At 45.9% G+C, this 17,774-nt stretch overlaps 1 protein-coding gene across 2 annotated transcripts; it reads left to right on the top strand.

Moving 5' to 3' along the window:
- The first annotated feature begins 1,117 nt into the window (after positions 1-1,117).
- Positions 1,118-17,513, top strand: CGREF1 (cell growth regulator with EF-hand domain 1). 2 transcript variants are annotated; one of them, XM_006046198.4, is made up of 6 exons: positions 1,118-1,306; positions 14,421-14,511; positions 15,549-15,614; positions 15,692-15,762; positions 15,902-16,026; positions 16,524-17,513. In XM_006046198.4, exons 2-6 carry the CDS (start codon positions 14,432-14,434, stop codon positions 16,968-16,970), a joined length of 789 nt encoding a protein of 262 aa, XP_006046260.2. In that variant the 5' UTR covers positions 1,118-1,306; positions 14,421-14,431; the 3' UTR covers positions 16,971-17,513. The 2 variants fall into 2 exon arrangements, with proteins under 2 accessions (XP_006046260.2, XP_044782077.2); XM_044926142.2 differs by lacking the exon at positions 1,118-1,306 and adding an exon at positions 1,347-1,522.
- Positions 17,514-17,774: the final 261 nt, after the last annotated feature.

Genomic DNA, 17,774 nt, shown 5'->3' on the forward strand with positions numbered 1-17,774 from the left:
TACTCCAATATGACCCCATATTCACTAATTATATCTGCAACCACCCTATTTCCCAATACAGTCACCTTCTGAGGTACTAGGGGTTAGGACTCTAACATACGAATTTTTGAGGTACCGAATTCAACCCAGGAGAGATAGTGATGGAAGCTATGTGAATGGAAGAACACACGAGCAGATGGGGAATGAGGAGAGAGCCCAGAGGAACTCCATGACACAGAAGAAACTAAAAAGAAATGACTGGAGAGAGAGGAATAGTGTCGCCAAAACCATGACGAAAGGAAGTAGTGTCCAGCAGTGTCCACCACAGGAAGGAGGACCAGGTGACTTTGATGAGAGTGAGTTTGTTGTTGCAATGGACTCTGATGAGAAGGAGCTGATCGGGAGAGGGAGAAGTTGAAGACTCCAGGGAGATAAGTCATTCACTAAAAAGGTCCTGACCCAGTGAGTGAGAAAGTAGTCTGAAGCCTCGTTGGAGGAACTGGCCACTGTGAGAAAACTGGGGATACTCCATTTGACCGCAAAGCTACAACCACACACTGCATCACTGTACCGGCAAACCATCGCCCTTGAGATGATGCTTTCCCAGGTCCCCTCCCCCCACCGTGGCTCAGATGGAGCGACCTCTCAGGCCTGTGCAGTCACAGGCGCACAATGATACCTTCCCTGGAAGCCGACAGCTGCAAGTGTCACCTGAGCATCACAAACAGGAAGAGTCCACACAGATACCCTAACAGACACACCACTAACATCCTGTAGTGTCACACACCCAGTCAGCCAGTCATGCACTGACCAAACTCTCTCAAGTACTGTCATACTGGATACACGGCCACACACAACACCCCTCCCTTCGGTGTCACCAGCCCCTCATCCACACAGCTACATACACAGTCACAGTCCCTCAGGCTAACAGTAAGTTACCTTCTGTCTTGTCACACACATCTGGGTCCCAGCAGGGAGTGGGCCCCCCAGTTAAATATGCTTCTTATATACATCAACTTCATCATCTGTCTCTCTGCCTCTCTAGTTGTCTGTATCTGTCACGCGCGCACACCCACATACATATATATACACACACCACACACTCTCGCCGGGTGTGGGCCGGGGTCTGCGGGGCGGGGCGGGGATCCTGCCCGCGGCGCTGGCGCTCGGGACTCTGCCCGGGCCAGGGCGGCGGCCGCAACTCGGACGGCGACGTGGAGCGGCCACGTGGAGCGGTCCGGGGGAGGGCCAGGCGGCGGGAGCCGAGGCGCGGCGGCGGCGGCGCACAGCCTCCAGCGACGACCCAGAAGGACCGGCGCCGCCGCAGGTGGGTGCGAGCCCCGCCCGGTGGGTGACCTGGGACCCCGCCGCGGGCAGCCGGGCGATGCTGCGCGCCGCGGGGCTGGACCGCGGGCGGGGGTGGCCTCCTGGCTCTGGGTCGGATGCTGAAGGCGCAATCCCTCCGCATCCCTTGCGGCTCGGACGCAGCAGGAGCGCCGGCTCCCGCCTCTGGGCCCCTCTCCGAGGTTACCCCTGAGAGCAGGTAGAGGGAAGGCCTGGAAAGGGAGACCTGAGACCTGAGCTCCTTGGCGGTGATGGGTCGGGGTGGGGGGTGGGGAGGGTGAAGTTCATCATCCCCCCAAAGGCTTTTCCCTTCTGGTCTTATTCGTTGCTCTGACAATCCCGGGGGGAGGGGGAGGCTGGCAGGAGTTTCATCCTCATTTGACAGAGGAGGAGAAGGAGGAACCGAGGGTTATCACCCTGATGGAAATGGCAGGGGAGCCCAGCTCTAAGGTGTGAGATTTCTTGGTCTGTATAGCCATTGCCTCTTCTCTTGCGAGGGGACGGGGTTGTGCTAGAGTCACAGGCGGCTCTGGAGGGAGGAGTTAAGGGAGAAGATGGAGTTCCAAATAACTTCCGACAGTATTAGCTGGAAATGGAATGGATGCCCTGTGAGGTGCCAGGCTCCTGTCCTGGGAAGTCCAGTGGAGGCTGATGGCCATTGACAGGGGTGCTGTGCAAGAAGTTTTGTGCTAGATGGAAAGTCAAGCAATGAAAAGGCTCTCCCACATCCTAGGGTCTCTGAAATACTCAGGGAGCAATACTCACTGCCAATCACTCTACCTACATTTTCCAGTGCATCCTCCCTGAGCCCCTTCCAGATAGATACCGTTATCCTCATTTTTGGGGGGGGTTGTATTTTTTAGGCCTCACTATGAGGCATGATGGAGAAGGCGATGGCACCCCACTCCAGTACTCTTGCCTGGAAAATCCCATGGATGGAGGAACCCGGTAGGCTGAAGTCCATGCGGTCGCTCAGAGTCGGACAGGACTGAGCGACTTCACTTTTACTTTTCACCTTCATGCATTGGAGAAGGAAATGGCAACCCACTTCAGTATTCTTGCCTGGAGAATCCCAGGGACAGGGGAGCCTGGTGGGCTGCTGTCTATGGGGTCGCACAGAGTCGGACACGACTGAAGCAACTTAGCAGTAGCAGTAGCAGTATGGGGCATGAGGGGCTTCCCAGGTGGTCAGTGGTAAAGAACCTGCCTGCCAATGCAGGAGAGGTAAGAGACACCAGTTCCATCCCTGGGTGGGGGAGATCCCCTGGAGGAGGGCATGGCAACCCACTCCAGTATTCTTGCCTGGGAAATCCCATGGACAGAGGAGCCTGGCGGCTACAGTCCATAGAGTCAGGCAGTCGGACACGACTGAAGTGACTTAGCACTCACATGGGGCATGAGGGATATTAGTTTCCCAACGAGGGATCAAATCTGAGTCCCCAGAAACCAAGCCCCCTGCACTGGGAGCACAAGGTCTTAACCACTGGACTGCAAGAGAAGTCCCTATCCTCATTTTTTAGAGTGGAGGCCCCACAACACCTGCCGAGATCACACTGTTAGTACTATGACAGACTGGATTTGATTGGAATTCCAACTCCAAGGCCAGGCTCTCCTCCTATGCACTGATGCAAAAGCTTGAAGAATCAAATACTGGAGGGTCATTGTGAATGTGTGTGTGTGTGTGTGATATAAATAACTTTATTGGATTATATAAAACTCTAATAATTGTGGTGGCTTTTCTGTGGTCATTAGGGTAAATTGTGTTTAACCACATTGTAGTTATAGAAAATTAGTAGGAACATATTTATTTGACAGGCAGTTTTCAATAACTGCTTTATTTCTGTTGCTTACAAGGGCTTCCCGGGTATCTCAAATGGTAAAGAATCTGCCCACAATGCAGGAGATCCAGGTTTGATCCCAGAGTTGGGAAGATCCCCTGGAGAAGGGCATGGCAAACAACTCTTCAATAAATAGTTAGAAATGTGAAAGGGTGAAGAAATCACATTACACCAACCTCATTAAATGTTACTTGAGCTGCCTTAGCCTGGTGGTGCTGGTGGTTTAGTCACTCAGTCGTGTCCGACTCTTTGTGACGCCATGGACTGTAGCCCATCAGGCTCCTCTGTTTATGCGATTTCCCAGGCAAGATACTGGAGTGGGTTGCCATACCTTCAACAGGGAATCTTCCCAATGCAGGGATTGAACCTGCATTACAAGTGTATTCTTTACCGACTGAGCCACCAGGGAAGCATATCTTAGTCTGGCTTCCTTTAAATCATAGAGGTGAGTTATCTGGACTAAAAATGTCCCATTTGGAAGCATGACTTAGGAGAATATTACTGAGATGACACTGAAAGCCCATATGCGGTTATTTGCTTCTGAAGTGGACTGCAACCAGAGTGTTAAGGTTGTCAGGAAGGCCCAAGATATTTCAGGTAAGGGATGAAACAGCTTGGGCAAAAGAACTGCAAGGTGAAAGTGAAAAGTATTTCCACATACTCCTGAACCCATCGGTTTGAAGCAAAATGTTAGGGTGATGGAAATTTGGAAGATGAGTCTAAAAATGGTAACATGATATCTGATCAGAGAAGGCCTTGAATGTTCAGGTGAAGACTGAACTATAATAGAAATAGGGACCCACTGAAGGTTTTGGAGCAGTGGAGTTCCAGCAAAAGATTACTCTGATGTGGGTGTGGTGGTGGTTTGGTCACTAATTCGAATCTGACTCTTGCCACCCCATGGACTGTAGCCCACCAGGCTCCTTTGTCCATGGGATATTCAAGCAAGAATATTGGAGTGGGTTGCCATTTCCTTCTCCAGGGGATCTTCCTGACACAGGGACGGAACCTGGGTCTCCTACATTGCAGGCAGATGCTTTACTGACTGAGCCACCAGGGAAGCTGATGTGGCTATGGAGTGTTCTTTAAAACAAGAAGCTATCAGAGACAGGGACAAGAATAAGACTCCTTGTGCAAGGAGTAATTCGTTATCCACTTAGTATTCACTGGAACTCTGTGAAGTAAGTATTATTATTATCTCCATCCTGCAGATAAGTTTACTGAGGGATAATTAACCTACTCAAGGTCACAGGGACAGTCTGTGGTGCAGCTGGGATCTGAACTTAGGTCTGGCTGGTTCCATAGCCCTGTCCACTGCACATGCTGAATAGTTGCCTGCATGTGACAAATACATAGGACCAAGAGGAGGAGAGTAAGAGTAATTCATGTGGGCAGGGTTCAGGACCAGGTCATCCTTTTCAGGGCCCAGTATAAGAAAATATTGAGAATTTCAAGACAGAGACAGCAGAACCTTAGTCTAAGCCCAGGGCCCTTCTGAGAGCAGAGCCCTGTGTGACTTCCAAGAAGCCAATCTATCATTATGACAATTGACAAATCGCCTCAAAGCTTAGTGGCCGAAAACAATAGCATTGACTATGCCTGTGAGTGTACATTCTGGGCAGGACTGTGAAGACAAGCTCAGTTCTGCTCCGGCAGTGTTGGCTGGGATAGCTGGAAGGCTGGGGCTTGAAATCATCTGCAGTTTTGCTCTCTCACCTGCCTGGCCCTTGGGTGGGAAGTGAGCAGCTGGGAGCTGCAGGAATCACAACCAGGACCTCTCAAGCATCCCTCTCCTTATGTGCTTCCTCCGCGTGGTCTTTTCAGCACAGCAGACTTCTTCCACAGTGGTTCAAGGTGTAACTGCATGTCAAGAGAGGGAGAGAGAGAGAGCCAGAACCAGGCACAAACCCTGTTGCCTTTCATGATTCAGACTTGGAAGTCACATGGCATCATTTCCACTGTTCATTATAAGTGAGTTCCTAAGTCCGGATCACATACAAGGAAAGGCAAATTTGACTTCAGCTATTTCTCACAAGAAAGACTTGGTAGATATGTTTTTCTTTTTTTTCTCTTTCCTTTTTTTCTGTATTTTATTTGATTTTTATTGGGGTATAATGGCTTTACAATGTTGTGTTAGTTTCTGCAGTACAATGAAGTAAATCAGCTATTTGTTGTTTAGTTGCTAAGTTGTGACTGACAGTTTTGCGACCCCATGGACTATAGCCTTCCAGGCTCTACTATCCATGGGATTTTCCAGGCAAGAATACTGGAGTGGGTTGCCATTTCCTTCTCTAGGGGGTCTTCTTGACCCAGAGATCGAAACTGCATCTCCTACATTGTCAGGCAGGTTCTTTGCCACACTGCCATACATATACATGTATCCCCTCCCTCTTGAACCTCCCTTCTACCCCCTCATCCCACCTCTCTAGGTCATCACGGAGCAGCGAGCTGCGAGCTCCCTGTGCTGTTCAGTAGCCTCCCACTAGCTATCTATGGTAGTGTATATATGCCAAGGCTACTCTTCCAACTCATCCCACCCTCCCCTTCCCTCATTGAGGGTAGACACGTTTTTCAAACCAGCACCGTTGACCTAATGAGTGACTGGATCTGATGGGTGCTTCTCCTTTATGCCTGAACGGCTCCCACCAGTCATTCTTTGTAGTTTCCAAAAGGCAACTCCTAGTGGTGATAATGCATTAAGCCTGGATAATAGGTTTTGGCAGCTCTGGGGGATTTAAATTATTCCTGTGCCTCCTGTTGGCCCAGGTCCCGACAGTAAACAGATGGGGAGGAGAAAGCAATTTGAAGATATCCAGGTGGGGAGACCAGAATGGTAGGTATGTGTGAAGCCCCTGCAGAGCAGTCCAGAAAAACTTCTGGGAGGAAAATTGCCTTATTGTATAATATCACCAGGTGCTGCGTTTTACACATCTTGTCTTATCAAACCTTCACCACACCCTGAGAGATGCTCTCATCATCCTCATGTTACAGATCAAGGTTCCAAAACACAGAAGTCACACAGTTGGTGAGTTTCAGTCTGCATTTGAACTTAGGCCAGCCTGAGGTTAGGGCCCATACTGTTAAACTTTGGGCTGCATCCCCTATTCCTTAGCAATTCTGTGTTTCTGTTTTTCTCTTAAATTGTCGTTTTAACATTTGTATCTTTTCCTATTTACATAAGTATGTGGTGTTATGGAGAAACAAGAAAGAGTAATTTTACCTAATATTATCATCTTACTTACAAGTTAGTGCCTACCATATAGTAGTGTGCTCATTAAATATAAGAATTGAATAGAACTAGCCCTTATTCTATAGACGTATATTGACACTTGCCTTCCCTACGAAGGCTCACCTTCTTGGTCCTTGTCACCAAAGGTCTTGACTTGGGCTGCTGCTTCCCATGGCGTCCTCTGCCGCATCCAGACCAGAGTCCATGCCTACTGTCACTCTCCTTTTGGCCTCTTCTGGCCAGCTGGCCCATTCAACCATTTTGTGCCCCTATTTCTACCTTAGAGCCTGGAGCCCTCAGCCTCCTATCTTCAAACCCACAGCACACTGGGTACCAAGAATTGGGTGAGGCAGCCCTCCTGTCCACTCACCTAGACCCTCGCTAAGCCATTGCTTCCTAACCAGAAACCCACTGTGGGCAGGGCCTTTTCTCTGATCCTCACCCTCATATAATGCTGCAGTTCTTGGATTTTCACTCAGTCTCCATGGGGTTTCCATGGAGATTTCTATCTCAAAGCCCCTGCTGGGAGTGGTGGTGAACAGCACATCCTGAAAACCCTAATAGCTTTGAATGCTGCTCCCTCCAGTCCTTCATCACTTGTCTTCTGAACTTGATTCATGGTCTCTTTCATAAAACAGAAGTTCATACTTTTAATATACTCAAATCTGTCCATTTTTTTCCTTTAAAACAAATTAGAAATATTTATCATTTTTAATGGCTCTGTCACATAGTATGATTTGCTTAGCCTGTCTAAATGTTACACATTCAGGTTGTTTACAGTTCTTTGACTGCTATTAATAGCACAGCTATAAATATCTTTATAATTTCTTTTCTATTTGTGTTCTTCCTTATGTAATCCTCAGGATGACACTGTTAGATCAGAGTTTTATGGTAATTAATTGGCAGGTTGCTCTAGTGCCGGGGTCCAGCCCTGGTTGATCCAGGGAGTTTGAAGCGGGGACGGCGTCGGCGAGGATCAGGATACAATAGCTTCAATTAGATATTAATTAAAGATGTAAAAAGTAATAGAATGAGGATAGCTCAGTAGGAAAAATCAGTGGAGAAAAGAGGCTGAGTAGCTTCGTTTACGCGGGAGACCAATAAAACTTCAAGACAAGAAGCTTGCACCACTTACGTAGGCCGCAGGCGTCCTTCCATTCTCCCAAAGGAGAGGAGACACTGAGGCCTCCCCGGTCGGATCTTAGAAGCCCAGGCAAAATTAGTAAGCTTGGTGGGTTCCACGCTCCAGATGGAGACTCAGCCAGAGTGTAAGAGAGAGAGCGACATGGGGAGACCAGTATTTTGAGAAACTGATCCCAAGTCTTTATTTTCCATGGTCTACTTTTATACACTGAGATGTTATGCAAAAGTCACGTGGGGTCAGCAGTCCTGACTTTTATCAAAGTCAGGTGCTTCACACAAATGTATACAGAGGTCTTAGGGGTGTTACATCATCTTCTGGCCAGGGGGCCTGCTGACAATTTATGACCCTCTCCTTGTGACAGCGGTCAGTCAACCAGGACACTTATTTCTCCAGGGGTGATTATTCTTAAAACAGACGCCACCCAAATAAAGTTACATTCCTATAGGGTGAGGGTATAGTGGGTTTTAGTTAAGGAAAGAATTTACTTAGCCTAAGGTCTAACGTGATTTATATCAAAGGTTAATACTTATTTCTTCTATATATTCATTAATGTGTGTAAGGGCAGGGGATGTGGAGACTTAGCAACAAACATTGGCTCAACAAATGAAATACCCTTCACCAATACAATTTCTAATCAGCCCACTATACTTATACTAATGGTTTTCTAACTTTTCTAAGGAACCTGTTTTTAGAAGGTTTAAAGCATCTCGTGCCTCTCACAGTTGGGAGGCTGTGAGCAATCACATGTGGCCGGACAAGCCTGTCAGACAGGCTAGAGAACCTTCAGAGGAGTTTGTAGGTTAAAACACTCTTGTCACACCCAGGAGTTTTTATTAACTGGAGCTCTAAGTTAACTCCTTCTCCAAAAGAGGTGGTGGGGGACAGCCCCCCGTAAAGTCAGAGGTGTAGGTGAGAGCACAAAGTAGTAAAGTAGGCAGGCTCTGGTTTTGGGGGGTGGATGCTCGAGAATTTCCAGGGGGACTCCTGAGGCTCGATCCCGCCTTTGCGTATGTCGAGCCTCCTTCCTCATGACCTTTGCCACGGGCCGAGTGCCTCACTCTGGCCCCCAACACTCTAGAAATAGTTCAGGTTTATAGCTTTAGTTTATAGTTTATAGCTCCTAAAACAATATAGGTTAATACTCACTAATTCAATTTCTTCAAAGGTTGTAGGACTTTTAGAATTTGCAAAAAAAAAAAAAACAAAACAAAATTTCCTATTTCTTTTGATGTCAGTTTTGATGTTAAGTTTTTCTAGGAAAATGGCTATATCTGCTAAGTTTACAACTGTCTTCTATTTCTACAGTTATGTCTGCTTTTGATTCCTAATGTTGCTTATTTGTGCCTTTTCTCTTTGTTCTTAATGAAAATTGTTGGATGTTTTCTAACTTATTACTCCTTTTGAATAAACACAGTTGTTTAGCTTTGGATCATCCTCTGTAGAAGGAAATGGCAATCCACTCCAGTACTCTTGCCTGAAAAATCCCATGAACAGAAGAGCCTGGTGGGCTACGTATAGTCCAGTCCATGGAGTTGCAAAGTCAAACATGACTGGAGTGACTTAGCACACACAGATAGATGCATACTCCTTTCTATTGTATTTTGAATTTATTCTATCTTTTGTTATTTCATTTCTTTTAATTTCTTTAGGTTTATTCTCTTTTACTAGCTTCTTGAGTTGGAAAGTTAACTCATTAGCTTTTAGCCTTTCTTCTAAGTTTTTAAGTCAATTCATTTCCCCTCTAATACTGTTTTAGCTATGTATCTTGCTTTGATGTAAATGTTTCCAATATTATTCAATTTTAAGTACTGAAAAATTTCCATTATGATGTTTTTCTCTGATATATATTTAAGTGTGCCTTTTACAGTTTTTATATAACTAAGAATTTTTTTTTTTTTGGCTGTACTATGCAGCTTGTGGAATCTTAGTTCCCCAACCAGAGATTGAACCCAGACCCTCATCAGTGAAAGCCCAGAGTTCTAACCACTGTACTGCCAGAGAATTCCCTAAATGAGATTTTTTACATCATTTTTGTTACTGATTCCTAATGTAATTGCTTTTAATCTCATAACAGTATGAGACTGATTCTTTAATACTTGTTGAGTCACATTCTTTGGCCTTCTGCTTTTCTGTTTTTATAAATAATCCACGTGTGTTGAGAATATGCATTTGCTAAGTGACTGGAGTTGGGTTTTCTATTTGTCCATTAGCTCAAGTTTAGTAAATGTTTTATCCAATCATCTGTCTACGTTTTTACTAATTTGTAGTCTATTTAATCTTTCAGATACTGTTTGATATACGTTAAATTCTCCCCCATAATAGCAGATTAGATTTTTCTGATTGAGTTTATGCCAGCTTTTTTTCTAAAGACTTTGTTTTAGAGCAGTTCTAAGTTCGCAGCAAAACTGAGAAGTTTCCCATATAATTCCCTATATACGCACAGCCTTGTCCATTATCACTACGCCCACCAGAATGGTACATGATGAATTGAGAACCTAAACTGACACAGCATAATGATCCAAAGTCCACAGTCAACCATAGGGTTCATCCTTGGTGTTGTACATTCTATGGGTTTGAACAAATTCCCTGGAGGAGGAAATGGCAACCCACTCCAGTATACTTGCTTGGGAAATCCCATGGACAGAGGAGCCTGGCAGGCTACAGTCCATGGGGTCACAAAGAGTTGGGCATGAGTTAGCAACTAAATAACAATAGGTGTGTAGTGTTATGCCATTTATCATTTTAGATGTTTTTAGGCTATGTTATTAGGTATCTACAGGTTCAGAATTATTATACCTTCCTAGGGGATTAAATTTTCATGTATTTTATAATGACATGCTTTTATCTATAATAATGCTTTTCACCTTAAGGTCCATTTATTCTAAATTGATAAAGTTATGTTGGTTTTCTTTTCTCTAGTATTGCTTTATGTATCCTTTTCCCACCATTTTGCTTTCAACTTTTCTGTGTTAATCTCTTAATCTCTTGAAAATTGCATGTGATTTGTATGTTGTTTTATGTAATTTTGATAATCTCTATTTCTTAACTGATGAGTTTATACAATTTATGTTTATTATGATTACTGATACACTTGGATCTATTTTACTATCTTATTTTATGCTTTCTACTTGTCTTCCTTTTTAATCATTTAATTAATTTTTAGCTTCTCTTTTTTCTGTTTTCCTGCCTTCCTTTGGAACGATTTTTTTAAATTTCCATTCCTTTTTTTTCTGCTTGTTTGAGGTCAAACATTTCATTTCTATCTTTTAGCAGTTATTAGAAAATTTTTACATGCATAGTTAATAGTTGATCATTATGTCCACTCTCTTCCCAAAAAACTGTCCTCACCTTATATCTTAATGTTGTCCAATAATGTAGCTCCCACCATCTTTTTTGCTCCATATAGTAATATAATTATCATTGTTTAACAATCTTTGTTAGATTTCCCCACATTCTGATTTGTGTGTGTGTGTGTGTGTATGGTTGCACTGGGTCTATTTTTATGAGCAGGCTTTCTCTAGTTGCGCAAGCTAGGGCTACTCTTCATGGGAGTGCACTGGCTTCCTGATGTGATGGTTTTTCTGTGGAACACAGGCTCCAGGTGCATGAGCTGCAGTAGTTGCTGCACGCTGGCTCAATAGTTATGGTTCACAGGCTTGGTTGCTCTGCTCCGTGTGGAATCTTCCCAGGCCAGGGATTGAACCTGTGTCCCCTGCATTAGTAGTCGAATTCCTATCCACTGTACCACCAGAGAAGTCCCATTCTGATTTCTTTTTTCACCCTTTTCCCATGCATTCCAAATGTTCCTTCTGGGATCATTTTCCTTCTTCCCGAGTTATATCTCTTAGAATTTCCTTTAATAGAGAACTGTTGGTGGTAAATTCTCTGTTATCTAAAATTTGTCAAACATTTTTTGTTTAATCTCATTCTTAAAAGATAATTTTTCTGAGAATAAAAATCTAAAATGGCAATTTCCCCCACCTTTTTTGACACATTGAAATATTATACTACTGTGTTCTGGCATCACTGTTGCTGTTGTGAAATCAGCTGTCCATCTAATTATTCTTCCTTTTAGGTGATTCGCCTTCTCACTTTGAGTACTTTTGAGATCTTCTCTTTTTCTTGGTTTTCTGTTTTTTCAGAACAGCAATTCTAGATGTGTATTTCTGTTTATTTAATCTGCCTGGGATTGTTGGGCTTCCTGGATGAGAGTGTTAGTGTTTTGCAACATAGTAGAATAATCTCAGCTACTATTTCTTCAAATTCTGTTTTTAATCCAATTTTCTCTATTATCTCCTCCATGCTACTTTGTTTTATATTTTATATGTCTTTGACTCAATTAACTGTACTCTGGACCATTTATTTAGATCTATTCTCCAGTTCACTAATTCTTACATCATCTGTGTCTAATTTATTTAACTCACTCATTGCATTTAAAAAAGAATCAATCTTTTCTTTCTATAAGTTACATTTTGAGAGGATAGCTATTTGAATCCCAACAATATGTAAGGAATCTCCTGTTAGTCTCTTCACATTGAATGGGCCCAAGCATTCTTTATCTCTGGTCTTTGCTATTGCATGAAGCATTCAGCTGATAATTCACGTTCAGTTGGCTTGGTTTGGCAGATACCCTAGGCAAAAGTTGACTTCAAGCACAGTTTTCCCCCAGGGATTACTGTTTCCACTGTGCCTTTATGCTCTGGGTATTTCTTACTTTCTTGCCAACTAAATGCATTTAAAAATATACTTTCTATTTTTATCTAGCTTTGTAGTTACTTTCATTGGAATGTTTATTCTCATACTCCCAGACATGGAAGCCTGGATATTTTTCTAGTCCATCCTTTCATTGAGGTGTGTTCCCTGTGGCGGGACCGCTAAAGGTCCCCAAGCAGTACAGAGAGCTCAGTTCTGTCTCCCTTGGATGGGTCCAAGACCTATCTTCTCTCCTGGCTACAAAAACTAAAGCCCAAGGATCTACGTTGCCAGCCAAAGTTCATGAACATTCTTATTTTTTTTTTAATCTATATATTTATTTTTGGTTACATTGGGTCTTGGCTGCAGCACAAAGGAACTTCTGTTGTGCTTGGTCTCAGTAGTTGAGGCATGTGAGCTTAGTTGCCCCACAGAATGTGGGTTCTTAGTTCCTGGACCAGGGATTAAAACCACATCCTCTGCATTGGAAGATGGATTCTTTACTGAATCACGAAGGGAGTCCCCATGAACAGCCTTAAGGCAGCTGTGCATCTACTTGGCCACACCAACAAACCATGTAGACTTACTGTATCTTTTCAGGCCAACTTATGCATAGAAAAATGGGGACAGTGTCTATGACTCTCAGTAGCTTCACCTACTTGTGGTCTTCCATGCTCAAGACGGCTCTATTTGTGTAATAGCTACACAAGCATCTACCTGTTGGCCAGATGCTCACCAGCTCTAGGAAGATCTCTTAGGAAGATAATATCTTCCTTTACAGTGGTTCTGAACCTTGTCAGGGTCATGGAACTCCTTGAGAATTGGCTGAAAGCTATGCTCCTTTCTCCAGGAAAATTCAATGCCAGAGTATAGGGCACTATTTCAGAGGGTTCCTAATTGTCTGCTGTAGATCATCAAGGACCTGTTGATTTATCTTCCTAGAAATGAGTTTGAGGTTTCAGGCCTCAGCTCTGGAGGGCTTCTGCTTCCTCAGAAACTCACATGATATGTACACGATCCTGGGACTAATGAGAAAGCTTCTTGCTCTGTGCTTTGGTTGATCCCCTATTTGACTATTTTTATTTAATCAATTGATTGTGCTGCCAGTGGACCTACACAGTGTAGGCCTAAAAGAACATTTTTGGTTTTTTTTCCTTTATACTGAGATCTGGTTTCCCCAACTGCGTTTAGTAAATAGCAGTTCTTGGGACCACTGTTATATTAACCCTGATTTGTTGTGTTTTCAAGCCCTACCTGAGCGTTGACCTATTTCAAAGAGTCTGAGTTTCTTTTGATTTGTTCTTCAGTGAGTTTTTAATAAATGTAAACCAACAATTTGTTTCCCTTCCTATTTAAGGCTTTTTGTGACTCTCTGCATTTCTTTTTAAAAAATATTTATTTATTTAATTGGCTACACCAGGTCTTCATTGTGGCATGTGGGATCTTTTAGTTTCAGGATGCAAACTCTTAGTTGTGGCCCGGTGGCATCTAGTTCCCCACCAGGGATTGAACCTAGGCCCCCTGCATTGGAAGCGTAGAGTCTTAGCCAGGGGACCACCAGGGAAGTCCCACTCTTGGCATGTCTAGTTCGGCCTTTTTCTTAACCTCTCTGAACTAGTTTCCACCTGTAAAATAATTGGACTGAGCTATATCAGACATGCTTAAACTTCACTTCTCTGAGCACTTCCCCTGCCACCCATTAATGTTACCTGTGAAATAGAGATCATTAGCATATCGTTTCTGTTTTATTTGGGTATCTTCCTCAAGGTTTTGTGCATTAATACTCTGCAGGGGTATGCAGGATGGAGTGGGGGATGATTATAGGAGTGGCAGTGAGGGCTAGAAGCTGTGACAAAAGTTGCTATAACAGCTCCTGACAGCTCTCTGACGTCACATGTCTGGAGTGACTTGGGCATGCACTTCTCTGGGGGGAACAGGAGTGGGGTGCAGGGAGTGGCTCCTGTCTGCAGCTCGGCTTCTCCCAGCACAGGTCTGCAGTATGCCCTTTACGTGCTGGATCTGAAATAAGATGTATTGGGGATCGCTGATGTCCTGTGTGGCTCCTCACTGTGCAGGAGTCCTGTCCCCTGGATGGCAGGCAGAGGCAGAGGGAGGCGTTGCTGTCTAATCCATCGATCCCCACTCTGTGGCAGACCCCTTCCCTCTGCTTCCCTACTCCTGTTCCTACTTCCAGTTACAGGAAGGATGTTACCTGTGATGATGAGAACGTTACTGCTGCTGCTCCTGCCCCTGAGTCAGGCTGCTCCCAAGGATGGCACCATGAGGTAATGGCATTCAGAGGGCAGGGCCATGGGCCGGGAGCAGGAGGAGTCTCAGGAGGGTGTGGTGTGGGCCCCTCTGGGAGCTGGGAGAGTGGGCATACACTCCTTGACTTCTGTGTCATCCCTACCACCTCAACCACTGCATTGTGCTTGTCAGAGTGTCCTCTCCAAAGTGGGCATCGACACATGTTTTCTGGATTCACTTGGAAGTGGGAGCTCATTTCCAATGAGGTGTGAGGTTATGCGCTTCGGAAGGGGCTGCTCTTATCAGGAGCTTCTTACGGTGGAAGCTCCAAAGAAATAGAGATCCTTAGCATATCATTTCTGTTTTATTCGAGTATGTTCTTCGAGGTTTTGTGTATTAATACTATGCAGGGGGTATGCGGGCTGGGGTCAGGGGGATGGATACACGAGCAGCAGCGAGGGCTGGCAGCAGTGACAAAAGTTGCTATGACAGCTCCTGACAGCTCTCTGACATCACACATCTGGAGTGACTTGAGCAAACAGGGATCCCTGTCCAGAACTACGAGAAAATCTTGAGCGTTATAAAAACCCTTGAGCAGACTGAAACTCTAAAACCAATGTCTACACCTCAACGTGGGGGGTGAAAAGGGTCCATTTTGTTATAGAGCACATTGGGTCTATATAAAACTGGGCAGTACCAGGGCTCAGCTAGAGACCTGTCCCTTAGCAACCAACATCACAGAAGAGTTGCCACAATCCACATCGTCCTGCCACCCACTGTGCTGGTTTCCTGGGGCTCCACCTTGTGTCTACTGGGTGTGGCCTCCTCCAGCCACCACCTAACCAGATATTTTATTGGGATTTTCACTTAACATCTAAGCTAGGAATCTGCAAAGGCAGAATCTGGGGAGTAAGGTCATGCTCCTGAGGCTCCCCCCAAGGCTTTTGGGAACCTGGAGAAGCAGCTCCTTTTGGGCCTGGGAGGTGATCTCTATCAGGAGCTTGGGAGTAGAAGGCTATGAGGCTGGGCCCTTGGGGAGGCTTTTTGCAAGGCCAGTCCTTCCCTCCCTCTCCAGGTTAGACCCTGAAGCACAGCATCTGCCTCTGCCCAACCCCTTCGAGCCAGGCCAGGAGCAACTTCGGTGAGTAGGCTGGGGTGAAGCCAGGCCTGGGGCTGCAGACTGGTGTCTAGTGGGCTGATTTTCCACTTTTTTGCCAGACTTCTACAGAGCTACCTAAAGGGACTAGAGAGGATGGAAGAGGAGCCAGAGCACATGAGCCGAGAGCAGGGTAAGGGCCTGGGCCGATGGGGCCAGTGGACTGGAGGCTCAGGGCAACCAGAGCTGGGACTGACGTCAGGCCATCCCGTGACTCCTGCCTGATCCAGCTGTCCCCTGATGCCTCTTCTGATCCAGCTTCTCTTCCTTAGTTCTCCTCTACCTCTTTGCTCTCCACGACTACGACCAGAGTGGACAGCTGGATGGCCTGGAGCTGCTGTCCATGTTGACAGCTGCTCTGGCCCCTGGAGCTTCTGCCTCTCCCACCACCAACCCGGTAAGCCCTTCTTCTTCTCCATGAAGAAGACCCAGCTCCTTGGGGGTTTGGGGTTTTGTTTTTTTTTTTTTTTTTTTTGGCTTCACTGGGTCTTCATTGCTGCAGGCAACCTTTCTCTAGTTGTGGCAAGTAGGAGCTACTCTCCAGTTGTGGTCTTTGGGTTTCTCATTGTGGTGGCTTCTCTTGTCGCAGAGCACTGCCTAGGGTGCACAGGCTTCAGTAGTTGTGGTGTGTGGGCTTAGTTACCCCCAGGCATGTGGAATCTTCCTGGACCAGGGCTTGAACCCATGTCCCCTTCATTGGCAGGGGGATTCTTAACCACTGACCACCAGGGAGGACCACCAGGGAAGTCTGCTTTTGTTTTTGTCATCATGACTTTTTTTTTAGTGAATCCCCTGTAAAAGGAGGGCTCAGAGCCCGCATGGCAGGGATGTAGGGTGTATGGGGAGGGTCAGGGTTCCTGGGAGCATCTCCAGTCACTACAGACTCTTCCACAGGTGATCCTGGTAGTGGACAAGGTGCTGGAGACTCAGGACCTGAATGGGGATGGGCTTATGACCCCTGCAGAGCTTGTCAACTTCCCTGGAGAGGCTCTGAGACACACAGAGCCCAGAGAGCCTCCGGAGCCACAAGATGTTGAGATGCAGCCTCTGTTGGCTAAAAGCCCATCGAGACAAGAAGCACATGATGCTCTGAGTCCTGGAGAAGCAGCTGGAGGACAGGCAGAGGCCAGAAGGGAGTTCTTGGAGCCTGTACAGGAGGCTGGGGGACAGGCTGATGCTGTAAGAGAAGCCCCAGGCCCTGGAGGGCAGGCTGGGGAACAGGTAGAGACTGGGGACGCTGGAGGAAGAGCAGAAGAACTTCTAGGAGAAACACTGGGGATTAAGAACTCCCCAAATGAGCTTGAGGTTCATGCTATTCAGCTGGAGAATAGTGAGATGTAAACCTTGAGGGTACAGGCTTGCACCACTAGACGTCTCAGTGCTGGAACATAAGCTCTAAGGGTAGGGTGTGTATATTAGGATGACGACCACCTCTGTGCCCCCTCCTTGGCCCCAGTAGGTGGTAGGTCTTTCTGTGCAGTTCAGTTCAGTCTGTGCAGTTCAGAGAGACCCTAAGTTGAAGGGCAGCTTTAGGGCCCAGATGACCAATAAAGAACTGAATGAACCCATCCCCCTGGGCCATTGATCCTCTGGCTCAGCGTGCCCTGGCCTCAGACTGCAGGGGTCAGGGATGGGATAGGCCTCTTGGGAGGGCAGGAATTCAGTTTACCCAGTGTTCCCAGATGAGACACAGAAGAGTTCAGCACTAGGCCACAGCCAGCTGCAGACAACTGGGGAAGGGAGCTCAGCCTCTCCCTAGGGCCCAACCGCTGATGCACCCTCCTGTATTCAGGGCAGGTCTGCTCCATCACCCTGTATCGTTCCCCACACCCGAAAATATTAATAATAACTGCCATTTACAGAGTGCCTAGTGCACACCGGGCATCATGCTGGGCATTTTATAGATTGTGATTTCATCCTCACCATAATTGTATGACCAGGTGCAATGATCTCTATTTGACGATAAAGAAATTGGGGAAGATGGAATTCAGTAACATACCCAAGGTGAAAGTGAAAGTCACTCAGTTGTGTCCTGCTCTTTGCAACCCCATACAGTCCATGGAATTCTCCAGGCCAGAATACTGGAGTGGGTAGCCTTTCCCTTCTCCAGGGGATCTTCCCAACCCAGGGACTGAACCCAGGTCT

The sequence above is a fragment of the Bubalus bubalis genome, chromosome 12, assembly GCF_019923935.1.
Source record: "Bubalus bubalis isolate 160015118507 breed Murrah chromosome 12, NDDB_SH_1, whole genome shotgun sequence".
Lineage (NCBI taxonomy): Eukaryota > Metazoa > Chordata > Mammalia > Artiodactyla > Bovidae > Bubalus > Bubalus bubalis.

Excerpts from the sequence above, each read along its gene's own strand:
- CGREF1 (XM_006046198.4), top strand. The coding sequence starts at position 14,432 with ATGTTACCTGTGATGATGAGAACGTTACTGCTGCTGCTCCTGCCCCTG. Across the intron at positions 14,512-15,548 it reads CCCAAGGATGGCACCATGAG|GTTAGACCCTGAAGCACAGC; the intron begins GTAATGGCATTC and ends CTCCCTCTCCAG. Across the intron at positions 16,027-16,523 it reads CCTCTCCCACCACCAACCCG|GTGATCCTGGTAGTGGACAA; the intron begins GTAAGCCCTTCT and ends ACTCTTCCACAG.